Source organism: Xiphophorus couchianus, chromosome 13 (genome assembly GCF_001444195.1).
Source record: "Xiphophorus couchianus chromosome 13, X_couchianus-1.0, whole genome shotgun sequence".
Lineage (NCBI taxonomy): Eukaryota > Metazoa > Chordata > Actinopteri > Cyprinodontiformes > Poeciliidae > Xiphophorus > Xiphophorus couchianus.
In genome coordinates this window covers 10089013-10114801 of record NC_040240.1, presented here as the reverse complement: position 1 = coordinate 10114801, position 25789 = coordinate 10089013, and the positions used below count along the sequence as shown (strand labels likewise).

The 25789-nt window shown below is 39.9% G+C and overlaps 4 protein-coding genes across 8 annotated transcripts; 2 read left to right on the top strand and 2 right to left on the bottom strand.

Annotated features, from left to right (window-relative positions):
- Positions 1 to 1953: 1953 nt before the first annotated feature.
- Positions 1954 to 9785, bottom strand: smarcc1b (SWI/SNF related BAF chromatin remodeling complex subunit C1b). The gene is made up of 28 exons (XM_028036063.1): positions 9505 to 9785; positions 9050 to 9169; positions 8231 to 8316; positions 8055 to 8136; positions 7875 to 7967; positions 7679 to 7748; positions 7519 to 7588; positions 7293 to 7368; positions 6749 to 6874; positions 6420 to 6499; positions 6208 to 6314; positions 6045 to 6104; positions 5900 to 5928; positions 5646 to 5761; positions 5479 to 5550; positions 5281 to 5394; positions 5057 to 5210; positions 4863 to 4973; positions 4556 to 4615; positions 4121 to 4379; positions 3969 to 4040; positions 3846 to 3886; positions 3658 to 3766; positions 3438 to 3568; positions 3063 to 3197; positions 2595 to 2727; positions 2366 to 2449; positions 1954 to 2263 (listed from the first exon to the last, which is right to left on the bottom strand). The coding sequence occupies exons 1-28, from the start codon at positions 9658 to 9660 to the stop codon at positions 2196 to 2198; spliced, it is 2814 nt and encodes a 937-aa protein (XP_027891864.1). The 5' UTR covers positions 9661 to 9785; the 3' UTR covers positions 1954 to 2195.
- aste1b (asteroid structure-specific endonuclease 1b) lies at positions 9515 to 15135 on the top strand. 4 transcript variants are annotated; one of them, XM_028036065.1, is made up of 7 exons: positions 9515 to 9642; positions 10273 to 10523; positions 11244 to 11510; positions 11640 to 12595; positions 13325 to 13556; positions 13626 to 13818; positions 13912 to 15135. In XM_028036065.1, exons 2-7 carry the CDS (start codon positions 10286 to 10288, stop codon positions 14219 to 14221), a joined length of 2196 nt encoding a protein of 731 aa, XP_027891866.1. In that variant the 5' UTR covers positions 9515 to 9642; positions 10273 to 10285; the 3' UTR covers positions 14222 to 15135. The 4 variants fall into 4 exon arrangements, with proteins under 4 accessions (XP_027891866.1, XP_027891868.1, XP_027891865.1 ...); XM_028036067.1 differs by lacking the exon at positions 9515 to 9642 and adding an exon at positions 9888 to 10049 and having other exon boundaries at positions 10408 to 10523; XM_028036064.1 differs by lacking the exon at positions 9515 to 9642 and adding an exon at positions 9915 to 10049.
- Positions 15136 to 15540: 405 nt separating this feature from the next.
- klhl7 (kelch-like family member 7) lies at positions 15541 to 21346 on the bottom strand. Of its 2 annotated transcripts, none has more exons than XM_028036068.1 (12): positions 20907 to 21346; positions 20713 to 20815; positions 20230 to 20323; positions 19633 to 19778; positions 19373 to 19548; positions 19118 to 19292; positions 18796 to 18938; positions 18404 to 18644; positions 18032 to 18233; positions 16660 to 16757; positions 16387 to 16570; positions 15541 to 16194 (listed from the first exon to the last, which is right to left on the bottom strand). In XM_028036068.1, the coding sequence occupies exons 1-12, from the start codon at positions 21033 to 21035 to the stop codon at positions 16035 to 16037; spliced, it is 1851 nt and encodes a 616-aa protein (XP_027891869.1). In that variant the 5' UTR covers positions 21036 to 21346; the 3' UTR covers positions 15541 to 16034. The 2 variants fall into 2 exon arrangements, with proteins under 2 accessions (XP_027891869.1, XP_027891871.1); XM_028036070.1 differs by having other exon boundaries at positions 19633 to 19757; positions 20907 to 21345.
- Positions 21347 to 22067: 721 nt separating this feature from the next.
- LOC114155548 (uncharacterized) lies at positions 22068 to 24381 on the top strand. The gene is made up of 4 exons (XM_028035486.1): positions 22068 to 22250; positions 22833 to 22914; positions 23026 to 23247; positions 23345 to 24381. The coding sequence occupies exons 1-4, from the start codon at positions 22200 to 22202 to the stop codon at positions 23740 to 23742; spliced, it is 753 nt and encodes a 250-aa protein (XP_027891287.1). The 5' UTR covers positions 22068 to 22199; the 3' UTR covers positions 23743 to 24381.
- Positions 24382 to 25789: the final 1408 nt, after the last annotated feature.

The window sequence follows — 25789 nt, the reverse complement described above, 5'->3', positions numbered from 1 at the left end:
GATCTCAATGTTGCATTCTCTGCTGGGCACTGAATTAATTATAGCTTGAGTGACTGTGATGGAAGCCATCACAACATCAGCTGCAACGTTTATTACTTCCATAATCTCCATTTCACCTGTGAAACAGAAGAATTGTTTGTGCTGAAATACTGGGCTTCCATTGGCTCAGCATCAAAATACAAGCTACTTTACGGAAAAAAAAAAAACATCCAAGCCAATTAAGACATACTTAAACAAGAAGATATTGAATAAAAAGCATTTTCTATAGTACCATTTGAAGTAGCAAACACAAAGCTTTTTTTATGTATCCAATATTCACCTTGGAGGGAAAAAATTCTCCAACACTTAAACAGCTTTACAATCCCTCTTTACCCGAGTGACTTGCAGAAGCCAAAGGATTTTAACAGATGCATTTATCTAAAACTATTCACAGAAAACAAAGAAAACCAAATATTTTACATTCTGAACAGAGTGAGACTTTGTAATACAGATAATCTAATCAATGTGGATAATGTTAGATAAGAAAACGGAAAAACGGTTCAGTTAAAAAGTATTGCGTTAAACTTTAGAACCAGATTTGTTCATTCCTGTGAATGATGCCGACTGCTAAAGAGAAGCTGGTTCTAAAGTGAACTTCCACCATTTCAAAATAACTCCAATTTCAAAAGGTTCAGTGCGATATAAAACTATTTTGAATTTAAACCCACCTTCATAGTTTTTGACCAAGACCAGGAATGTGCTACTGATCTTCCATGTAAAAACACTTACTGAAGGTCAGATTATTTTAATCATATCTGACCAGAGTACCTGACAAAATATTAACTAGCTAAAAAAAAAAGCCACCAATTTTTACACTGCCATTGGAAGCACACCATATTAAAATAAATACTTATTACCTTAGTAGAACAGTGCTTCTTGCTGATGAATAATTATAAGTCCTGTTAATTCCTTGTTAACATTTGTAAGAAAACAAAATTTGTCAGAATTAGAGTTCAGTGTGGGATGTGGGTTTGAAAACCTCCCATGTCTTTTCTAGCAAGGCTAAGCTGAAGGAGCTCAAACATCTTTTTCAAATCAGAAAATTGAAAGATAGATCCTTGAGAACTTGCCTACATACTGAGGGTGTAATTAGGCTATTTGACTGAAGTGTGTTGAACCAGGAACCTTCCAGGCCCAGATCTGAGGAACCTAGTCTCAGACAGCTCTCATCCAGCCAATGATGCCTCCAATTACCAGGGTCAGAGTGACGGTGAGCAGCTAATGATTGCGAACACCTGCGCAGGAACATGATTGTCTCACACATACAAGGACATCACATCACTACTACATAACGATTAAATGTAAGCCAAATAGTTTATTTTGGCATCATCTGACCAGAACATGTTTGTCCACGTTGATTTTGTACCCTACAAACTGCAACCAGAAGTCTTTATGGTTTTCATCTGTCCATTCCTCCATAAAGAAATCTAGATATATTCCTCCTGTCCACAGATCCCCCTCCACCTGAGCTGTGGGTCTGTGCAGAAACTTTTCTATATTTTAATGATGGGTTGCAGAGCCACGTGTCATAACCTAGGTTTCTGTACCCACAATATTTTACAATTTCTGAAATAGTAACCTATTGAGTCATTCAATTTTTTACTTGTATTTTCTTTAACAGCAGTGAAACATTTCACCCTTTGATTTATTAAACATTTCTTAAGAATGAATATAAATTAAGTAGTCATCATGACAGGCTGGAGTGCTACTGACTGAAAACCAAAGCAAGCTCTTGTATGCTTTTCGAAACATTTTTAAATTAGCAACTGATGTTTCAAAAACAAGTACTAAAATTTGTAAAGAATTAATGGAGTGGCTAAAGTTTAGGCTGTCATTATGCAGAGTTAGAATGGATTTCTGAACTCTCCAAATTCAAGTGATTTTCTTGTGAACACAGAGATGCACACACAAAGATTCATTAAAAAAAGCAACTTTAATGAGTCGAGTTTCTCAACTCTTGATGCCAGAGAACAATTATTTCACAAATATAAGACAAACTCAACTGATGACCAAATACACATCAGCTGGGTTTATGTGCTCACAAAGTTTTCAGTCTAGAAACAATGGACTACCAACAATTGACTTGAACACTTAATCTAGTCATCCTTCTTTATTAAAGCAGACTTCTTTTATGTGCGTCTTGTATGCTGGTCAGTTCAGCTGTGACTGGATGACGGAGGAGTGGGCTGAGCAGACGCTATCCCATCAGGCTGTGACGACGGGTCTGAGACAGATCAGACAGTTTCAGTAAGTACTCTAAGAGCTTTAAGTAAATGAAAATAACAGCAGCACGTGAAACCCCGCGGCAACGTTGGAAAATACTCACACATCCCATTTGGAGCTCCGGGGAGACGAGGGGCCATCGTCTGACCGTTTCCTCCAGGTACCATCCTGTTGGCCACAGGCTGACCTGAAGAATGTAAGACCAAAGTATCAATACTGAACACATAGGACCAAAAAGCAATGACATAGTAAAGAGAAGTAGGGACATTAGCGTGAGGATAAGTGTAAAAAAGTGTCATCTTTCAATTGATAGTTGTGTATTTGGTTCAGACCTGAATGTTGCATTGTGTAACCCGGCTGGCCCTGCTGCTCCCTCTGCTGGCGAACCTTCATCTCTGCCTGTTGCAGCTGCTCAGTATGGAAAGTCTGCCTCTCTGTCAGCAGCTGTTGGCGCTGCTGCTCCAGCTGCACCACACACACACACAAACACGCCGACATGTAAAAGTTTAATTACTGAGTGCTTCACTTGAATGAAAATTCCTCAAAGTTTGAGATTAATTTATTGCAGATATCTCCACAAACAGGTTGTTGTGGAGATAACAGGTCTATATTGGCAACAGGTTGCCAATATAGAATCCGGGAGACGTTATCAAGATATTAAAACACTTGGATCAAATTCAAGAGCCTTTTATACACTAAAAAAGTCACAGATGCAAACTTTATCTCACTTTACAGAAGTTAAATGTGCAAGAGGCTTAGAGTTTCAAATTTGGGCAACAGTGAAGCATATATATACTCACAGCCTCCTTCTCTCTGTCCATGATGGTTTCCAGCTCTTCAAAATGTCTCAGTTTGATCTCCAGCTTCTTCATCTGCGTCTCCACCAGTAGAGCCACCAGAGACTTGATCTTCCTCTCTTCTACTGCTGCTAAGTGCTACAAGAAACAAAATCAAGAGGGAAAAACACAACCTTTAAGAGACAAACAACAATTTATAGTAGATGTCAACAAATAATAGAGAGAACAAAGAGAAGAACTCGATAAGTGGCTGAGGCAGATTTCAGTGTGTGGCTCCTCCATTTTTTTTCTTTTAGATGCATACAAGGTGAGTTCTAAGAGACTAGAACTACTGTTTCCTCCTTAAATATTCATGTGATTGGAGAGGGTGAGTTTCACCTTGGCCTTTGAGGCAGCAGATGACAGAGCTGCTGCTGCTGCCATGGGAACGCTTCCCTCCACCAGGTCCAGCTCCATCCCTCTCGTCCCATCGTCCCCTTCTCCCCTGTTCTCACAATCCTCCCCCCTGACTAGAACACAAATAAATTACACAGTTAATCTTACACAGATACTCAAGAGTATTTTGAAAAGTTCTCATTATACACACACACAAACATACCATCACCCTCCTCCGTCAGAATACTTTCACTATGTTCTCTTTTAACTTGATCTCCGTCCACTTTTGGCACACCAGGCTCCATCTTGACTCCGTCTAGCCTCACAGGAACCTGCAACACGTGCAAATTGAAACAAGAAGAAACATCCGACATCATCGGTGAACGCTCTCAATAATTTTCCTCTTTCTACCTGATGGGAGCTGGAGTCAAGACTTTCCGCTTCCGCTGCATCTATTCGACAAAGAAAGTGATCAATAACACATGCAGGATTCAGCCAGACATTCTGGAGCAATTTATGTGTTTGTTGTTTTACCTGTTTGTTCTGGATGGTTGGATGGATCAGAGGTTTTATACAGCGAGTCTTCCTGTGCTCTGGAGAACTCCTCTGAAAAAAGAAAAAAAAAAAACAAGTCAAAACACCTTACCCGAAGATTAACACCTCACATCGACTCAATCGATTCTCACCCAGCGCCGCCTTCGCTGCGGCTGACGCCACACGGGGATCTACCACAGACGCCAGGAAGGCCACAGTGCTCATGACGGGGTTTTCCGATTGGCTAAAAGGCACAGGCTGATACGCCAGCGGCCCCAGAGAGGCCGACGAGTCCTCCAGGTAAGGGTCCTCGATGGGCAAACGTAGAAAGTGTAGGATGCATTCATCCTGCGTTCTGGAGCCCACGTGCTCTGATACTTTGTTCCAGTCGTCCCTGTACACTTCTAAGGCCTGACAGGTGGCATGGTTGAAAGACAAGACATATTTCTGTGTCAGATGACATGTACTGAACGGGGAAAAAAAATTGAAAAAGCAGTAAAAGATAAACATTTAAAATGTAGATTTAAACCATTTATAAAGTCTGGCTCCACAATGGAGTAAAAAGAAATACAACTTTTCAGTCTCACCTCCAACAGTAACAATGTCTCCTGCTCTGTCCATTCTCGTCCTGCATTTGCTCCTTTAGTCTATAAAAAAGACATAGCAAAAAGTTTCAGACTTAAATTTATAGCGTTTGATAATATATAGCTGGTTATTTTTCTACCGAGTATTGACTGAAGAGACTAATAGAAAAACACACATTACAGATTTCATTTCTAAAAAAAGAATGTCAAAATAGGTTTTTTATTATTCTTGTATTTCACAACTAAGCACCAACTTCTGTTGGTCTGCATTATAAGTTCTTTTTTATACAATTTGTGTCCTGAAGTGGACCTTTGGGTGTTTCCTGGCATAGATGTCGGTGCGCAGACCAAAGTTCTGGTAGTCCAAAGGTTTCTCTCTGCTCTTCTCTGGGAAATTCAACATGTGCTGTGAGGCGGACACCTGCGAGAACAACATTCATTAGAATGAAATCTCCAAAATAAAATCTGGAGATGCGAGTCCTACGTAAAAGCAACAGAGCCGACCTGAAGGGGTTTGTGCTGCAGGGGTGCCAGTCCGGATGGCGTGTCGGCCAGGACATTGAAATGAGGGGTTGGAGGAGGTCCCATAGGGAGGGGTCGGCTCTCTGCATCCACTTGGTAGTTGATCAAACCCCACTGTTCTAAAAAGGCATGAACCCTGGACACAAATAACATCTTATTGAAGCACAGACGCCACCGCAGGACTTCACACTCATACAAAACCCTACCTTATAAGGGCACAGACGTCTCCAGTGAGATTGCGCCTGCAGGACGTTGAGCTGAGGTAGTCCTGGGGGTTGAGTCGGTACGTGTCGATCATGAAGTTACGATACGCCAGGAAGCTAAAATGCACAAGGGACAATCAAACCTAATATAAACTTCGCCATCATTGTAGCATCGCACGAAGATGGGTGAGAGGCACTCACATTTCAGGAGTTTTCGATTTGTTCTTTCCGTTGAAGAATTCAGGAAGAGCACGTTTCTCTATCGAGTGAATGCTGGAGAACATTTACATGGATATTTTTAGAAACCATGAATTTATGATGCTGACGTAATTAAAAGCTAAACAGTTAAAAGTCGGTGTATTGTTTACCTGTTATAATTGAACCATGATGTGTAGCTTGGGATTATGATATGATGAGTTTGTTCAGTGATATTGTCCTCTCCCTCTGATAAGCGAGGGATCTCACTTCTTCCCTCATCTTCTTCCTAGACACATTATTTCACATAAATATATTAGTTTTATTTTTCAAGAATATTCCATCCTCTTCTCTGTTATAAAAGTTTTGTATCACACACACACAAGATACTATTAACACTGTAAAAGAGAAACAAAATAATATTTACCCTTCCAGGAAAGTCATCTTCCTGATCATCTGAAATAAAATCAAGAATGAACAATAAATGTGTGCACATAATAGTACGTCAATGTTTCAATTTTTTGTGTTTAAAGTTTTTTCAGGAACATTTACTGTAGCACGTGCAACCTTACCAAGGTCAGCCATGATGCCTCCCTTCACTGGCGTATTCTCACTATCTTTCTTTAGGTTCACTACACAAGTTGAGAATAAATTGAAAACAAAATTAGATTAAATATCTAAAATCACAATTTTAGATATTTTTACTAGATATGGATGCTGTTTTAGGAGTTTTACCATTCTTGGGTAGAGTGACTACTTCCATATTTGGCACAGGCGTTGGGTCCTCCATGTCTTTGGTCAGGTCTTCTTCTGGCTCCTCTTCCTGTTGGCCACGCCTTCTCCTGTGTCAGCACACACACGCACATACACATATTAAATCTGACAACTTAGTTTGTGGTTGCCAACCAAAAACACATGCGCGTTTGAAAGATACAGTTAACAATTACCCTTTCTTTCCTTTTTTTCTGCCATCAGTGGAAGGGGAGGGTGAGCGTCTTCTCTTTTTGAATGGAGTGGACTTGGAGTCCTGTGAGAAAACAATAAGGTAGATGCAGAAAACTTAAATCAGGAGTGCAGCCTAGTTTGACAAAAGCATTAACAATTTCATAGGATGAAAATAATTGAAATCAAAATAAAACACTGAGAACATAAAAAATATATATTTTTAATTGCCATAATTGATTTATAACACTCATAATTGTGTTTTTCATGTTGTTTTCACAATGTTTTGGATCTAACTAAACACAACATTAAATGCGAACAAATTCAGACAAACCTGATCTTCTTGTAGGTGGATTCGCTGTCGAAGGATGAACGGCAGATTCCTCTCATTTACACAATAGTCCTCCTCATTCATCCACTCATTAAACACGTCTGTGTCCAGAACCCAACCAGCATGAACCTAGAGCACACAGACACACACAAATCTTTTTTTAAATTCTCATGAACAGAGGAATGCATAAAATAAAGGGTAGATCACAAGTTATTAGCTCATTATTTAGGATAAATCCTATTTTCCAATGTCATCTCTGCCACCATCTAGGACATGTTACTATTAAATATCCTCTCTAGTGCCTAGAATTTGAGCTGTTAGCATGTTAGCAGCTACAGATCTCAGGCAGAGATTTCTATAGATTTGTTTCGCGATTGCCTGCTACACCCTTAGCTTCTTCAGCTATTCTGTTAATATTTCACTTTTTCCACTTAAACGTTTTAATGTGAAGGTTAACATTCTGCAGAGCTCAAAACTAGTCTTTAAGCACACATAGTGACAAAGCTTTGTCAACAGTTTTCATTTCTGTGTATAGTGTCCAACTAACCCTCCATGGCCTTTCGACGTGCGGCACGTCTTCGACGTCTCCTTCCACATCACTTGAGGACAGCCAGCTGTCATAACTGTTAAATAGAGTTACATTCTTTAAGAGTCAAGTGAATATGGCAGTGGGTCCACAAAACCTGCTGTGTGCAACCTTTTTGTTTGAGCACATTTTACAAATAATGTCTCATGAAGTCATTTATGCTTAGAAATGTATTCTCTTCCATTACCTGTCAGGGTGCATGCCCCAGTGGACCAAAACATGTTTATCCTTTCGCATAACAGGACGCATCCACTCATCTGAGAATAAATGTGAGCGGAAAATTGAGTAAAAAAAGTTTAGAAAATGGTCATATGTTACAAAGCACAGATATATGAAGATTTACTGACCCTCCTCTGTAGAAGCAAGTGAGTCGTATATGTGATGAGTGGCCATTATACTGTCCTCAGTAATTGCACCCTATGGAGAGCAAAGTCACTCATATCAGACCTAAACAGTGCTGATATATCCTCACAAGGAATATAATCTCTTTTCAACATGTAAGGAAATATTTTCTCCTTTACTTTACAATTTGGACCGCTTTACCTTGTGTTTGATGATGATGCCAGTGAGTCTGCTGGACAGCTCCAGGTCAACAGTAGGGTCAATAAATACAACAGGGATGGAGACACAGTTGTTCTGATGACACAAAAGGTTCACAATCATTTAATATAAAATCATTTGTATAAATGTCTGTGTTTTCTTACACATCTGCAGATTTGATACCTGGATTAAAGCTTTTTCAATCACACCAAACATCTCGACGTTTCTCTCAGTTCTTGATGGATTCTGCAGGTCAAACCTTCTCCTATGTGAAGATAAGCAAGGAATAACATCAAACATCTCTGTCTGGCAAAGAGATGGATATGAAGGAGCAAAAGTGCAGGATGCTTGTTACCCACCAGCCCTGTTCAACCTTGAATTTGTAAGCAGTGCCGAGGATGTGGCAGAGTCCACCGCCTGGTTGCAAGTCCAGGAAGCAATGTGCCTGAAGAAAGGATCAAATTAGCTACTCAGTTTCAGAAAATGCTTATCATTTACTCTGATGATGAAGTCTTTAAGTTTTATGTTGAAAATTTTAAAAGAAGTTAACAGAAGTTTCCATTTTAGAAATGAACATTTCTAATGGGAACGGCAAAGATTTTGTTCTAACCATCGAGGAAACAAGCGCTGATTAGTTTGTCATTCTGTACCCGATGAAACTTTGGATACAAAATGGAACTGTCTGCAACATGACATTTAGTACTGACTGTGTGCCAATTAGTACCAGCTTTGACAACCAACAATTTGAAGAAATTTCCCATATTCTGTTACCAGACTAATGCGGTGAATTGTAGCAAGGTGGCTCTAATATAGAACATCTAATAACAGGGGGACACTTAGTTATTTTAGTTTGATCAGGCTGCACATTACTCCTGTTTTATAACAGTTGGCTTATTTTGGTTGAACCAGAACCTAAATAAATGAAAATAGGAATTTAAAAAAAAGACATCAGGAAATAATATAAATTAATGTACAAAGGATAAATCAGCATGCTTGAACATCTCATCTTTTAGCCTGTAGGTGCTTATTACTTCTACATCACCGTTAATTTGTTGATATTTACATAGCAACTAGCAATACCAGCATAAATTTTAGGTAGCAAGACAGGCAGCAAAAGTACCACTGGTGTGGGAGGTTTGTTAGACAACAGTCAGAAGAAACAGTGCTGGGATACTCACTGGAAGCTTTGTAAGCGCAGGGTTGGGAGCTTGTCTGCCAAAGGCATCCTCCTGGAACTGGAGAAGCTGCAAGGTGACTGCAGCCAGCACCTGACAAGATGGAGCATCCACCAGCACATACTAACACACAGAAACAGATTTTGAGAGGAGAAGAAGGCATCGTTCCATTAATGGTTTTGGTAAATAGAACAAAAAAAGTTAATTTCTTACACTTTACAAGCAATATTCCCAATTTGTCGGAAGAAATTAAACAATGAACATAATCCTACACTTAGTTGCACAGCTGGTCGCTATTTTTTCTATTTTTTGCTAAACGTTAAAGCGGTGCAGTTCTGTAATCTTTAAAGGAAAAACTGAGCATCCCCATGTGAAGCTATTTAGCAGAAAAGATTTGTTTACAGTGTGTCTACAGGGTTAGTACTAGCAGGGGGCGGCTAGCGGTTCCACCTAGCTACCTTTTTGTAGTGCTTCCCGATCCACTGTCGCACCACCTCCAGCTGGGTTAAAGTGTCCGGACTCTCCCAGAACCGAGCAGAGGGACTACTGTCTTTTTTGCGATGTGCCAACGCTTGGTTTATCCCCGGAAAGCCGAGGTTTGTTCCTCCGGACATTGTAGCCACTGCAGTACGGTATAAATTTTCAAACACGAAAAAACGAAATTGGCTAGCGCGGTTGCTAGCGGTTTGCGTTCTCGTGTTCTCTCGCGAGATTGCAGCTCTACCGTAGTGAAATAACTGGTACGTTTTTGTAAAGAATTAGCCTTCCATAGACGATCTGTTTGTCAAGTTTTTTTTTTTAAATATATATATATATATATTAGTGTGTTATTTTTCTTTCAAAATTTGTTTGGAGAATGAAGAATGAAAATCTCGACAGATTTATAACAGACTACACCTTTATTTTGAAATGTAACCAACAAGGAAGTAAGTTCGCATTTCAAGAAAACAAGTGAAGCGACACATGCTCCTAACTTCCTACTTGCAGTGTGTATGACAACTTAGTAAGTATAAATTACTTGCTTAGTGAATGTGCATTATATCGCTGTGGTTAATATTATTGCGTCATAATCGCGAAAACAACCGGAAAGGTAACAAGAGAAAACAAAATCTTAGTATATTCTGCCATGCTTAATAACTAGTTGTTATTGTCCTGCATTGATCTTTGCCCATGCAACATTGTTCCCACTGTCGTCTACATGTTTTGCTTTAATCTTCATCTTGCAGGCACTGGGATGTCATGGGTGTTCAGGGGTTGACTACATATGTGGAGTCCAACAGAAACTTCCTTCAGGATGTGAAGTTCAGGGATAGTCGTCTGGTTATTGACGGCTGCAGTCTATATTTCCGCCTGTATTTCAGCTACGGATTTGATCAGCAGCATGGGGGGGACTACGATGCGTTCGCCTGCTTTCTCAACAAATTCCTATCTGCTTTGGAAACTTGTAACATCGAGCCCTATGTGTTGCTTGATGGGGGTAAGGATACAGTTGCGGTCATTTCTTTCAGCTCAATTGACGTGATACTGTCGAACGCTCCAAAACGCAGCTTATTTGATCGCCCTTTCAATGTAATGTAGTGGAATATGCCTACAAATTACCTGTCTCTTTTTCTGGTAGCTGGTGAAAAATACTTTAAATCACTGGAATGGTATGAGCTCAAATAATCATCCCTCCATGATAAATAATAGGTGGCTTACTATGTTTGCACGGATGTGATGCGTTTGGTTTTCTGTAATTCAAAATTTTTCCTCTTAGAGGGAAAGTCCTGTCTTCTGGTAACATTTGTAATAAGTTATGTTTGTTCAGTCATATTCTAATTATCTAATTATCTGAACTTTATTTGATGGTCTTGTAATGAATGCTCTTTGTCAGAGCATTACACTATCTGATATTAGGGTGAATTGACCAATCGGTGAGACTTTTGTCTCTCCCAAATGTTTCTTCATGTACAATCTTGTCTTAGAACATCGTACTTCAAATTGCACCGCCTTATAATGCTTCAAATTGGTAGGAGACAACAATTGCTTCTTGAAGGACACTACTAAAATTATTTCTGCTTGGGTTTGTGTGAAAACACACACTGCACCTGGCAACTACTGTCTCTCCTAACCCTAGACTCGATAGGTATGACTGAATGATAAAAAGGACTTTGCGCCAACAGACTTTATTAAGGCAAATTTTTTTTATCATATTAAGGGGTGGACCCAAGTGACAAGAAGTTCGCTACTCTGCGTCAGCGTCTGCAGTCCAAGATAAAGGAGGCAGACAGCATCTGTCATGGTCGCAATGGCTCTGTTCTCCCAATCCTCGTAAGGAAAGTCTTCATTCAGGTCCTAAATCAAAGAGGAATCCCGCTGGTACAGTGTCCAGCAGAGGCAGACTGGGAGATTGCCTGCTTGGCGCGCCAGTGGAACTGTCCAGTGCTGACAAATGACAGCGACTTTTACATATTTGACCTTCCAGGTGTGTGACAGAAGAGAAAGTGTTCCTACATTGTTGATGATTCAAATAACCATTTCTAGTAACTTGCACTTTGTTGTTTACCCTGCGATTTATGTCCCCTTGTTTTCTCTTTTTGTTTATTTATGTCAGCTGGTTATCTGCCACTTCATTTTTTCCAGTGGACCAATCTTAACGGAAAAGCTTCTCAGCGCTACATCCCATCCCGATGTTACACCACTAACAATCTGTGCCGCTGGTTTGGGGGCATGAATCGCGAGTTGCTGCCTTTATGTGCAGTCCTAACTGGTAATGACTACGGCGCTCCAAAAGAGACTGAGACCCTCCTTGCTCTCATAGACGTGAGTGCATTAGGAAGAGGCGGTGGCCGAGGCAGGGGGAAGGCACCTGCTTCTCGTGTTGAGGGCATCCTTATCTGGCTGTCATCGTTTCCAAATGTGACGGAGGCACTGAAGGAGGTTAGCAGATTAATGGATGGAGCGGCTGGGGCAGGCGGGAGAGGACAGGGAGGTGGGCTCAGCTCCCAGCTGTTGGCTGCTATGCAAGAGTACAACATCAAGACTCAAAGCTCTCTTGCTCCATGGTTCTCTGAAGGTACATTAGCTCAGAGGGGGAAGACATCTGGTCTGGCACAGCTGCCAGAGTGCTTGTCTCTGGCTGCAGCACGAGGACAGCTGTCTCCTATGGTGCTTGATGCTTTTGTCATGCAGAGGGTCCTTCTCATCCCGCAGGTGGAGAATAACAGACTAGCCAGCAGCCACTGTAGTTCTAGACCAATACGTCAGGCTGTGTATGGGATTTTACTGCAAAAAGCTGCAAGCCCAGTTAGTGGTGCAAAACTGGCAAAGGCAGGACAAGTCCAAATGCAGGGAACAAGAAGTGACAGAGGAAGAGGAAGAGGTGGTGGAGGCAGGGGCCAGCAGGGGTCAGAACACCTGTTCAATGCAGCTCCAGTACAAACACAATCACATAGCTCTGGTTCTCCAATTTTTGTGGAAGAGTACGACCGTTTGGACCTAAACCTAAGCAAAAAGCAAGTGGAGCCAGTCATCCTTTGGAACCATATACATCTGGATGGGCTCAGTCAGGTAAACACATTTTGTGTTAACTGTATTGCAGGACATTCATTAACTAGTTGGTGCAAACTGTCAAAGTGGAAGGAAATCATACAAGATGTCTTAATATTTTTACAAAATTGCGCATTGCTTGCATAAAAAGGCAAACTGTTCCGTGTTTCTGCTAATGCAAAAACTCGGTCATCTTTATATTCCCATTTGGAACTTGGAACATCTTAGACAAAATAGCTGGTTGACTTCAGTCCCTTTAGTAGGAAGGTTGAAGAGAACCATTAAATAAGGCAGGGCAAGACTATTAAAAAAGTTAATAACTAACACTTTAAGGTCAGTCCATTGTTGATGGCATCACAAGTCCAAATGCAGGGAACAAAACTGAATAGAATTGTGTGATTGTATTGTGAAAAGGTTTGAGGGTGCTTTTGCAAATCTTTTGGATTTTGAAGATTTTAAACTCTTTAAAATATTGATTTCAATTGTAAAATAATTAATTATACAGTAAATAAATTAAAAAAAACATGCATTATTTTAATCCTCTACGCATACAGATTTGAGTACAGGTCTGTTCCAGTTTGAATGATTTGACTTTGTTGAAAATGTTTGCTCTGCTTGCATTAGCAGCCTAAAAAATCGTAACTTTTGATTGATGAAATAAGAAAAATCCCCATTGATATGACCTTGGGTTCGTTTGTTGAACTGGTTCTTGTTTGACTATGGTTGTTTTTCAATACATGTCATATCCAGGCTCCTGCTGCAGTGCGCCTTGGTGTCCTGTTTGAAGTCTTAGGTGTGACGCAGTCGGCCCTGGCTCCAGTTCCTCTCCATCTGCAGCTTGCTGTTGCAGTGACTGGATTCTGGTTGCGTGAGGCCAGACCAGCACCTTCACAGCCCCTGCTGCAGGCTTTAGTGATAGGCATGATTTACGGAGAGTTGACATTGAACAATCAGCCTGGAGCGCCACGCAAGATACCCGTTGGTTAGTTGATTTGAAAATATGCAGTTCGTCAAGTCAGAGATACGCCTCTTAACAGGTGAAACGTTCTAGCCCCACAGCTAAACTGGGCCGCCGAGCGAGGTTTTCTGTCAGTACTAGATCGTCAGCGGGTGAGACCTGGTGAAAGACGAGGAGTGGACGTCGGGGCGGCCCACTGCCTCAGCCAATGGCAGTCCTGCCTCTGGAGTGCCCTGTGCCTGAATCAGCTGCTGCTGGTGCCGCTGCCCGAGCCCAACGTGACATTGTAAGAGGATTAAAACATTTTTTACATATTCAACCACCTGTTGAGGTATGAGCTAGATTTCCTGTAATTAAAAATAAAACCTTTCTTGCTTAGGTTGTTCAGCGGTACCTTGGTACACGGCCTCTTCAGGTACCTGAAAGGAGGCTGGCCTGTGGAGTCGTTACTGCCTGGTGGATCTTTATCTGGACAGCTCTGTTTCTGCCTGCTGGATGCTGTGAAGCACTGCAGCCTCAAGGCAAACCCCTCCAGCTTCGGATCAGGCAAGAAGAAGAGAGGTAGAGGCAGAGGGAAGAGAGGGAGAGGCGGAAGAGGACAATCTCAGGGTAGAGGGAGGGTTTCAGAGGAGATAAATAACAGGTTTGCTCTCCTTATGAGTGAGGAAGAAGAGGAGGAGGATGATTGATAGAGAGGCAGTGAGAAATGCACAGATCTAGAACGCTATGATCCAAGGTTATTCTTTGGAGGAGAATAATATTTTTAATCTTTACCATCATGCTTTGCACTATTTTAACCTCTTCCAGTGATATGCAGGTGCTTGTAATTTAAGTTTGAAGCAGCCATCTAAAATGTGGTGTATAAACTTCTCTGATCAGCTGTTTCAAATCATATGCATCATTTTACAGACATTTTTTAATAAATAGACTAATTATATTTACCCAGTCATGTTTACTTAAGGACTAAACACCGAATGTAAAAGAATAGTGTTTTTATTACAAAGGTAATAAAAGCGGTGCCAATAGGTATGAACTAGAAATGGGCCAATCAGGCTTTGTCTGGCAGATGAGGATTTTGAGTTTTATTTGAGGACTAAGCTGCTGATTTGGGTTATTTATTCAAAGAATGCATAAGAAGAGAAAAATGTGCTCCATGTTCTTCAGCAGACACAGTTGTTCTGAATCCAAAAATAGAAAATACTAGCATTCAAGATTTTCTCCATTTTTGCGTCAAAACCACTGATTTTTACTCAGCTAGACTGAAGCATGTACGAGGCATTTAGAAACAAAAAATTTTGGAAGTTATGGGAATTGTCAAACAGAGCTGACGAGTGGATAAGGGGGAAATTTTAATTGTGCATTTCTTTTATTGAAAAAAAATTCTACTGCTAAACAAAAAAAAAAAAAGTTCTTTTTCTACTGATTTATGAACTTTAATTTCTTTAGACCAAATGCAGTGCTGTAAAATGTGACAAACTACCAAACCGTTTTGGCAATGATGGGAGTCCTGAATTGTTTTTTTTGTTTTTTTACATGTTATTGGTCAAAATTTAGAGAAAAAAAAAACTTCCGTTAAAATAAAAGTAAATTTTTTGTGTTCTAACTCTTGAAAATATCAACAAGCAAGCAGTGTTAAGTGGCAGCTAAAGGGAACGACTCCTGATCAATTTTCCGTTTTAAACCCATTGACTTGTATAAAATGCTCAAATCTCAAACAGGATTTTACATTTTTCAGAAATTTTACAACATGGTCCTATTATGATTTTACTGTGTTTCTGGTGCTCCTACTTTGGGAGTCATTTATTATGAAATATGGCAAATAAAAATAAGTATTACTGACCTGCTGTAGGCAGAGCAGATTATAGTGAATTACTTTAAAATCATCAGTGGTCACAGTGGGTATGATTTGACGCACGACTGGTATGAAAGCTGCAAAAGTTTAAAAAAAAATGGCAAAGGGGCAAGATGACCACCACTATTATGACTTCTACGATTTACGAATGCACAATAATTTTTTACATATTTTTTATGACGTTATTTCTTCAACATCAATTTATGTGGTCCTGTCTACAATTATGTATTAAAAATGGTTATGAGAGCAGTACAGAATTTACATTCCTATTTTTATTCCCACTGTTTTACTTGTAACTACAGCTGAAAATAAAATGTTTACACATTTTCTTCAAAGGCCAGTATGTGGTATTATTTATAAAGCATAAAGGTGGCACTAGAGCTTTTGGTTGAAATAAAAGAAAAATGCAACATGTAACATAAAAACAACTGCAGTTTTAAAGTGAATATAAGTTAAAGATTAAATAATGTAGTAAAAACATGTCTGTAAGAGAACATTCTTACAATAGTGAGCTATCAAAGCAGGATCTTTCTGGGGAAAAAAACAACAACAAAAAAAGAAAAACACTGCATTTTGTGAGTCAAATCGGTTTCTTTCAAAGCTGTAAACATACATTCGAAAATTAAAATACACTAGATAAGATTCTTTTACTATGAGGGGGATGAGGTTGGGGCTGAGGAAGAGGACGCGGCATGCGGCTGAGAGTCTATGAGGTCCATATCTTCATCTTCGTTCACTCCACACGTGTCGACCACACAGATCAGGCAGCTGGTGACGGGGAACGCTCGCACTTTGCTGCACGTCACCCACCTGACAGCAGAAATAGATGAGTACGATTTGAATCAGTTAAGGATCTGAAAAATCCAAGATAGAAATGTGCATATGTGGCTGCTTCGAAATAAAGATAATCGAGTCGTGCTTTCAAGCATTAATCTCAGAGCAAAAAAAAAAGAAAACTTAAACAGTAGTTAGAATTTCTGGAAAGCAAGCTAAAATACCAACCTGTCGGTTTCAGTGTGGTACTCCAGGACGTGCCCGAGCCGTCCCACCCCCTGGAAGCCTGCCAGCACATAGATTGCATCACCAACAGCTGCACACTTTACCGTCACGCCCCTCCATGGCATTGGTGAGGCAGCTCGCCACTCGTTGCTGGCAATGTCATAATATTCCACTGAATCCAGTCCACCTTCAAGAACACAAAAACATCCTTGTATAGCAGCTGCCCTGATGTACAGTTTACCAATCCGTACTGGTCCCTGTGGTGGTCGCAGTTACCCAAAGGCCCCTGTCCTCCCACAGCATAGATCCTGTTGTTGACGACCACCAGTCCATGGTTCTTCCTGGCCTCTCTCATCCCACACAGCTCTCGCCATCTGAAATGTGCAATTAGGGTTTAGGAGAAAATAGTTACCAGCTGGACAACAGCTGCTTGTTTTATTCTAAGAGCTACTGGTTTCAGAAAGCCTTTCTGAAGTGTACTGGATAAATAAAAAAATCCTCAAGTCTACTCTGCATCAAGTTAAATTATAGTTTTTCTTGGACTTCTGGTAGGATGTACTTTTTAAATGTGATTCAAATGTAATTTTCAAACACTTGAAACACCTTCTCTCTCCCAGGGCTGCAAGAACAAAATGGTTGTCATTCTGTTCGTAGAGCTTTTTCTTGACACACTGTCTGAGGAGACATTTTTATGGTGCAATGTTTGACAACTGTTATTTACAGACGCTGCGATAAAAGTGACTTTTAAGGACTTCACAGGAGTTTTTGTGACATAACAAATGACCTGGCCAGAAAGAACTTTGTTCTTGCCACCTCTAGTAAAAGCATAATTATCTGTGTTCAGAGTATGCATTGCCTTTGAACCTAATGGAGGTCTAATTTACTGCTATATCAAACTCTACTGACTAACTGCTCTTTCTGCTGCCAAGATTTATAGATATGAGGAAGCAGTAATTATAACTGATTAGTAAACTAATGGAATTTGACCCACTAATTATTTGCGCTATTATATGAATAAAATAAAGTAAATATCTAAAATTTACATGAATTAAGGGAAATATCTGCACATATTTGTAGGAGTATGCCAAAATGTCATTCTGTTGTGTCTGTGGGCAAACTATCACAACCGATTTAACCAATTCATGTTAGACAGATAAAAATGAAGGTGTAAATCATCCACCCTGTTAACCTCAGAATAAACACAAATTAAGGAGGAATAAACTAATTTTGAGCCACATTATCAGGAGAAAGCAGTCCATGGTTCTAAACCCTCTGTTTTTTATAGGGAAGTTGAGTTAATCAAGCACATTTGGATACTTAGTTTTTCCACCAACTACAAAGACAGTCATGGAAATTTCCCTCCCCCTCTGAATTAGCAATCTTCTTTTTACTGCACAAAGTGGGTTTATTACAGCCTTACACAATCTTTGGATTGAACTTGGATGACAGGATCTTTGTTTGTGTCAAACATATGAAGGTTAAGCAGATCCAGTCTTGGCCCGCTGCACAACTCTCTGTGTTGTGGGGCGATCCTCTCCTTTTGCCAGCAATTAATTAAACCTCACTAAACTCTCAGAGCTTCACTGTCACTGATTAATTTAATATTTTCACCACACTCCCTACCCTTTCTCAGTCACACTGTACTCACTGCTGTGTGCTGGGGTCGTACACCTCACAGTTGTTGAGGATCCTCCCAGAGACGTTATTGCCCACCGTTCCTCCACAAACATAAATGAGTCCGTTGGCTTCAACGGAACCGTGGCTGCAACGGGCCAAAAGCATGCTGGTCTTCACCTGCCATGATTCTGTCCTTGTGTCGTAACATTCAAAAAGGTCCAAAACTGAGCTGCCTGCAGACGCACACATTCAAACAATGCTGAAATCCAATGACCACAAACCTCACACATACAACAACTTCAACTAAACCACAGCATTTTACTGCCTGCATCCCCATTAGTAGAAATAAAAATAACTCAGTCTTAACGTCCGAAAGGTTTTTATCTGGGATCTTAATGCTTACCCACTTCTGATCCGCCCGATGTGTAGATCTTGCCCTGAGAAGCACAAGCGGCCAGGCTGTCGCGTGGAGTGGGTGGACCTAGCTTGGAATACCAGCTGTCTTTCAGAACATTGTAGCAGTCCATTCGCTTGATAGGGAACAGCTGTGAGCCCCCCAGGATGTACACCACGTTGTCCCAGAAGACGGCGGTGGCATCGCGGCGTTTCTCAAAGGGGCAGCGGATGTCTGTCCAGGTGGAGTCCTGCATGGAAAACACCGACACTTCACCACACTTCAAGAAACATGATTTTATAGAGATGCTCAAATGATTTGAAGGATGTACCTAGCAAATGCTTCTGCACCAACATCATAGCACTCGTGCTCAGATGTGTTTTCATATATATCCCTAATACCTTGGGGTTGAAGTAGCGGCAGGATTGAGGCTGCGAGCCTCCAAACAAGGCGATGCGATAGTCGTGCTTCTTGCGCCGTGGCCGGCTGCTCTCTCCCAGGTCTTCTCGGTCCTCCAGAGACAATAGATGGTAACGCATCCCACCTTGGAGAAAAGAAGTGGGATGCTGATGTCAACCAAAGTTATTCTTCTGAATAAAATGCTTATCTTAATGTAAATGCTCTTTAGTTTACCTCTTAGGAGATTTTATAATCTATAATTCATGATTTCTTTTAACAAGATTACTAATATGCACAGCAAACCCCTGTTTTCTTCCTACTCACTGATGACCATCTTGAGGCACTGTGGGTTGTCCTGGATGAGCGGCTCTGCCTGCACGGTCTTTGACAGGAAGGCTTTGGAGACCAGAGGGAAGCGAACACACCCCAGCACCTCCACCATGTACTGCTTTCTGTTGCACACGTCATATTTCAGCCAGCGCACTGCCGCATCATAAATCTAAACACAAAGGTACGAAAAAAAGCACATCAGTAAAACAAAGTTACCAAGTTCAATATACAAATTGAATTTGTGCGTACCTGAGCCTCAGCACGAACAGTGAGCTTGTCCTGGTGGAGCAAATATGTGAGCTGTGTAACATCTAGCTGCAAGAACTCATCCAGTTTATAGACTTCTGTAAAGTGGAGTTGGAAAAAGTCCTCTGCTGCAGCCTTCAGCTCAGGACAGTCCATACAGTCTGCTAAGGCTGAGATACCTGCAGAAGGACAGAAAGAGAAACTAGTAAATACAACTAATCTCTGTAATTTATTGGAACTGGGTTTGTATTTCAAGCATGTACCCAGGCAGTTTGTGGCGTCGATCTGTCCTTTAAGAAACTCCACACACATCTTCTTCACGGGCTCAATCTGGTACTGGTTGGCTGCATCCAGCAATGACTGAACGTTGGTGCTGTTCACAGAGATTCTGACACACAAAGACGTGTCACTTGGCACGAGGGGAAACAAAAACACACAAAAATGTCGCAGAACATAAACCTCATTTAGAAACATTTTGACTTATTTTAATAAAATGTTATGTTATGAATATAACCACTGTTCCCTAAAGAAGAGGAACGAGGTACAACACATAGCTCCAGCAAGGCAGGTGAATGAGTGCCCCCCTGTTTGTTTATGCAGGTCCTTCAAGCAATGTTATGCCATTTCTTTTGAGATATCAAATCCCTTTTAGAGTGATGATAGGTTATTTATATCCAGGTGGGGCCTGCCACCCATTATCACCCATCATTGTCCAACAGGTGTGATTAAAGGTGTTTTAAATAAGGCCATGTGGGGGCATTATATCTCTGAGTGTTGTACTGAGTGGATCGACTGAAAGGGAACCGCAAACTACATATATATGACAAAGCATGACAAGACATTTTATGGCAGAACCTTACCTTGCTGTGTAAATGAATTCAATCAACAGCTCAATGATCTCAGGCTCAGCACTCCTCAGTTCCACCTCATGAGACATTGATTCCATCATTCTGGCTGGACGAGAAAGTAAGTAATGCAAAAGAAAACCAAACCGAACATTGTGTTTTTTTATAAATTAGATGTACTAAGCATAGACTTTCATTGGAGGGTTTAAAAATGCAAAAAAATTTTAAAAGGTGAATTTAAGAAAGAAAGAAAAATGGAAATATGGAAATGTTGCTTCTTGTGCATATTTACACAGGAATCACACTAATCATCTGACAATCTATATTTAAAGTAAATTTGAGTGATCTTACAGAAAAATCTTGATTGCAGCTTTAAATGTAATTTACAATGATGTGGTGCAGAATCTGAGATTTGTTCATTTTTTGCCACTCTTTGAAAGCCATCCATCCATCTCAACATGAAAATTTTTTTTGTATGTGTCCGTGTGTGACGTTTACTGGTGAACATGAGGCTGAAGAAGTGGCTGGCAGCAGCGAGGACCACTCTGTGGGCAGGAAAGTGTTTCCCCTGAACCACCAGGGTCACATCACAGAGTGTACCCTGGAGGTAAACACCAAACACAATTGGGTGGTAACATATATTAAACACACACATCTCCCATTTAAAGCCAGTTTAAAACAAATCTTTGCACCTGCTTTCTCAGAATGTTCATGCCTGCCATGATGCCGGACAGCTGCCTGTATTCTTCTTTGGAGGCACCCTTCCTCTCGCTTTTCTTCTTGGAGCTTGCTGCCTTTTCCGGAGACGCTACGCCCGTCATGTCAGGCAGGTATTTGACCGACTAGTTCACGTAAAGCAATAGTAGGCTCACTGCCAGCGGTGTGTGGCTTTTGTTGTCGCTCAGCAACCAGTAGCGTTGTTCGTGCTAACAAAGTCAACAACTTCTTTTCAATTTTTACATTTAAAAACAAATGTCAGATGTCACTTTTCTTAATGGGGTGACTAGGACAGAAACTAGACACTTATGGGAGACTGAACATTAATTTAGTAAGATAGTGTTCAGCTTAGCTTCGCATCTCCCCTCTTTTGACGTCTTCTTCTCCATCCCCGAGGCTGCAGAGAAGTTCCAGAGAAGGCATTATGCTGCCCCCCTTCGGTTGAGTTTAAGAAGAACAACAAATATTTGTGTGATAATTGAAATAGAATTATATACATACGTTTAAATTTTAAAAAGTTGAAGATTACTGCCCTTAGAGAAACTTACATGGACTTACATAAGCCTCCCAAATTGTTGACGTGGAAAAAAAAAATTAGTGCAACTTTTAAGAGGAAGCTTTGGAAAACATTTCTTCACAAAGTAATCAAATAAACGCGAGTCCTCATCCAACTCTGATTTTCACAGATGCGGCTTTTTAAAAGAGCTTTAGTTATTGATAACTGATGGGGGCAAAATTAGGTTGGTACGTTCTTGTAACAGTTTCCGTATTGGACAAAGCAGTTGTTTAAAGAAATTCTAACATTTTCTTTACCTTTTGGGACCTAGTTGTTTGCATGACGATTAAATTTGTTTGTTGTGGCTGTGTCTGTGTATTTATTTTGTTTTTTCAAGTTTATTAATTGTATAAATTTAGCCACATTTACCAATAAAATCCATGAAATGCAACCACGCAACAGTTTGGAATAGACTGCCATTTTGGTAGTCACATATCCGTCGGTGCAAATGCAAGTATCAGGCCTTCAGTGCTTTTACATTGTGTGTGTGGGTGTGTGTGTCTGTGTGTGTGCGTCACCTGACGCTCACCTGTAGTTCCCCCTGTCGAGCTTTATCACACCTCTGTCACAACGTTCAAGCATAGCACGGAAGATTTTTTTTTTTTTTTCATGGCCCGCGTGACACTGACGTCATGTGGAATGTGGACGACAAAAACTTCAACAACACAATAAGTGACCTAAAAACAAGCTAAAGGACACTAAGCTGGTGAAAATGCTCCGTCTGCTCTGCTGTTGCTGCGTCTCCAGCGACAGTCTCGGCGAGGTATGCTGTCGATACATCGCACCGAGGTTTCTATACCTTCTCGCGGGTAAAATGAAACAAATGGAGAGATCTGTCTAGCTTCAGTAGTTTTCTCGAACGTGTTATTTGTAGAACTATATAGCACGTCAATGTAGGTTTATAGAAGATGATTTTTATTTTTATTTTGGTTGAGAGGCTGTAAACAAAACTCCCTTTATATCTCAACTTCTTTTGTATTTTTGAAGCACGATCAAAGGTTTTGCTGTCCTTATTGTTTTTGCTCAATTGTTACAGTATCAGGCACATTTATTGACATCCTTCGTAAAGATTAGCACTATATGACACAAACTTTTTTTTTGCTACTGGTGAGTTTGTTAAAAACACATGACATTTTTTTTGCACTGATTTTTCCACTGATTTAAATACACTTGTAATGTATTTAATATTAATTGTTGGAGTTTTCTAAAATGTTCAGCATAAGGTTTATGCTACAGCAATAAAATATATATTTTAAATCTCTTAACACATCTTTACTGGGGATTAATTAAATGAGGCCAACACTGTGTGTGTATAAATATGAGAGGACTCTCTCTCTTGTTTCAGAGGCAGCCTTTGTTGCAGCCTGGATCTCCATCTGAAGTGACTGAAGCTGAATCAGCCAGACGGCCGCCCTCAGCTCACAATGGTAAACCATGTCTGTGTGTCACATCTGCACTGAAATGTTGTACGAATTCCAGAATCTTCTTCTACTTCATGCTTTTTTTTTTTTGTCTGCTGTCTTTTGTGCAATGTCCAGATGCGCCGACAGTGAAAAGGAGTGGAAAGCTGGTGATGAGACGGGTGAATGTGCCAGAGTTGGATCAGAGATTTACTGACATGGCAGAGATATTCAATGAGCAGCAGGAACACTATGAAGCCATGGTTGGACACATCAGAAGGTTGAAACAGAGCTGCGACAGTACAGACGTTGATAACCTGGCTTTTGCTGAGTGCATAGGGACGATAAGGAAGGAGCAGGGTGAGCAGCAAACCATTTTTGTTTAAAGCAGCATGATAAGCAGGTGGTCCTTTTTTCTGTTGGTTGATTTAATTTCTGTCCACCTTTCTGTCATCAGAGACTACATACAGGGTGTCTTTGAAGATGAAGGGCTATGACTTCTCTCTCATATTGGATCCTGTGGGCCCAGAGGGAGAAACTGAGGAGGAACCACTGCCTCCAAGTCTGCAGAGAGTCCAGAATGAGTTTAGGGGTATTTCAGGCAGCGCTAAAGCCACTGTCTCAAAGGGTGCCAAACTCCTACAGCTTATAGACTGGCTGCTCCGGAGCGACAGTCAAATGGTTGAGCAAGTGAAGGGAGCAGCAGAAACTTACCAAGAACAAGGGAGACTGAATGACAACCTGGAAGAGAATATCAAGGAAGTGAGAAGGGCTAAAGAGTTATCACAGAGATACAAGAAACAGGCAGATGAAGTTTACACTGAAGCTGCACAGATAGCAGGGATTGCTGTATAATTCCCACATCTTTTAAATAGTTCATTTAAATGAAAAAAAAAATTCACATATCTTTTTGATATATGTTATTATCTGGAACAGTTGAATTACCAGCTTTAGAAATGTTCTACCTTTGTGACCTGTTGTGCCATGCTTGATGGAAGATCTTGAAATCTTGAATTTAAATTTTTCTTTTAAATGCTCATAAAGCAGATAAACGAAAACATTTTGCATGTGGGAAACTAGATGATAGCAAAGAACGTTACAAGTCTTTTTCTTCTTCTTTTACAAAAACAAACGGCGGTGGCCAAATTTATTATCAGCAAAGTACTCACAGAATCGAGGTAAGTTTCAGACTTTAAAAATACCACCAGACAATGTTCTCAGCTGTACATCACTATACCTAGTCAATTATCTATTGAAATGTTTACTTTTTCATCAATTATGGCAAATTTCTTTCACTTCAAAACTACATATTATCTAGGCACTTTGTTGGTTTTTGTAGTTGCCTTATGGACTCAGATTATTTGTTAGCTTATTTAATTGATGTTTGAATCTGTTAAATAATATCTGGCCATTTGAAGATTTTCCGAGGCCTAAAATTGAAACAAAAACAAAACTGAAATAAAAGCAAATACAGAACAAATAAAAAAAGACAGTGGCAAAAATAATAACACAAGTGAAATAATAAAAATGAGGACACACTTTTAGTCACATTGTATTTTTAAAATGTTCATTTCTTTTTTCCCTCCTCTACACGAATCATGTTAGTCTTAAATTTAAATAATAATGGCCCTAAATATCTTAAAATTAACTTACTGCAACTGACAAAAGTGCTGTTCAGTACCTCGTTTTGATTTTAATTGCACCTGTTTTATTTCTTGCAGGCCTTTTACACATCTTGTGTGCTTTTTTTTTTGCCCCTCAATGCCCAAAACATTTTTGATAGCAACAAAAGTGATTGTCAAATGTAAACATACAGATAAACACAGAACAACAGCACTATTGATAACACTACAACAAACAACAATGAAAATAGTAAAAACAACACAGTAAACTTGGAAATGTAAATCTTAACATGTAAAATTGCAATTGTATATATGGAGCTTTTTCTATTTGACCAAAAATAAGTTGATACAAGAATACAGAAATTAATTTATCCATCTATTGCCTACACATGAATATCCTTCGAGGGTCACAGTGAGGACAGCCTGAAGAGGGCAAATACAGAAATATATTAACTTATGTGGTGGTTATTTTCTTTTTTCTATCACTTATAGATTGCTTTATGCGTTTTTGATGTAATTTTTGTTTTCAATATTTCTGGTATAGTATAATTATGAGAAATTCCGAAGTCCACGTATTTTTTAGACCACATATTTTCAACTTATCTACATATCTTATGCCTATCAGTAACATACCTGTGATCAATTTTCTTGAGCATATAAGTATAAAAAACAGAAGGGGGCAGTAGAGAGTCACCTCACAGCTTGGTCTTTGTCACATTTTTAGACTTCACTGTCTGGATTAATAAAATGTCGATTTTCTTAATCCATTTATTTTATAATAAATATGTTGATATTTGTGGTTTCATTTATTTCCCCCAAAAAGAACTGCTACACGTGTGCTTACACAACTAATGAAATGAAAAATGTTTTCTGTGACTAAGAAAAAATATTTTACTATTTGTTTGTGCGAAATGTATTTTTTATGAGACATTCAGTGGGAGCAGATTTGCAGCTTACCCCGTATTAACTGATTAAAAATCGCAGATTTGCCATTGTTATTAACATGAAAGCAAACAAACACATGGTCATCGCGATGATTAATGCTTGAAAAATCCACGGTGTTATAAATTCGTGTCAAAATGCCCTTGCATTGTTTGCTATAAATACACAGAGCCGCCGTTTTGCATTTAGATTTCACGAGTCTCCCATCAAATGTGAAACAATTATGGTAAATGATGACGAGGTAGAGAATGCATTTTAATGAAAATATATAAAGTTATGCAAGAAGTAGCTTTAAGTATGCCAGTTTACTGTACAACAGAGATTTTCAGATAAAGTCG

What these genes read in the sequence shown, in the direction of transcription:
- smarcc1b (XM_028036063.1), bottom strand. Translation starts at nt 9,660, where the DNA reads ATGTCCGGAGGAACAAACCTCGGCTTTCCGGGGATAAACCAAGCGTTG. An exon ending in TCGGGAAGCACTACAAAAAG is followed by an intron (nt 9,170 to 9,504) that starts GTAGCTAGGTGG and finishes TCTGTGTGTTAG; the next exon opens with TATGTGCTGGTGGATGCTCC. An exon ending in CTGCTGCCTCAAAGGCCAAG is followed by an intron (nt 3,198 to 3,437) that starts GTGAAACTCACC and finishes TGTTTCTTGTAG; the next exon opens with CACTTAGCAGCAGTAGAAGA.
- LOC114155548 (XM_028035486.1), top strand. Translation starts at nt 22,200, where the DNA reads ATGCTCCGTCTGCTCTGCTGTTGCTGCGTCTCCAGCGACAGTCTCGGC. An exon ending in CCAGCGACAGTCTCGGCGAG is followed by an intron (nt 22,251 to 22,832) that starts GTATGCTGTCGA and finishes CTCTTGTTTCAG; the next exon opens with AGGCAGCCTTTGTTGCAGCC. An exon ending in GCCGCCCTCAGCTCACAATG is followed by an intron (nt 22,915 to 23,025) that starts GTAAACCATGTC and finishes TGCAATGTCCAG; the next exon opens with ATGCGCCGACAGTGAAAAGG.
- klhl7 (XM_028036068.1), bottom strand. Translation starts at nt 21,035, where the DNA reads ATGACGGGCGTAGCGTCTCCGGAAAAGGCAGCAAGCTCCAAGAAGAAA. An exon ending in GAATTCATTTACACAGCAAG is followed by an intron (nt 19,779 to 20,229) that starts GTAAGGTTCTGC and finishes CCTCGTGCCAAG; the next exon opens with TGACACGTCTTTGTGTGTCA. An exon ending in CTGTTCGTGCTGAGGCTCAG is followed by an intron (nt 19,293 to 19,372) that starts GTACGCACAAAT and finishes CTTTGTGTTTAG; the next exon opens with ATTTATGATGCGGCAGTGCG.
- aste1b (XM_028036065.1), top strand. Translation starts at nt 10,286, where the DNA reads ATGGGTGTTCAGGGGTTGACTACATATGTGGAGTCCAACAGAAACTTC. An exon ending in TTACATATTTGACCTTCCAG is followed by an intron (nt 11,511 to 11,639) that starts GTGTGTGACAGA and finishes TATTTATGTCAG; the next exon opens with CTGGTTATCTGCCACTTCAT. An exon ending in CCCGAGCCCAACGTGACATT is followed by an intron (nt 13,819 to 13,911) that starts GTAAGAGGATTA and finishes TTTCTTGCTTAG; the next exon opens with GTTGTTCAGCGGTACCTTGG.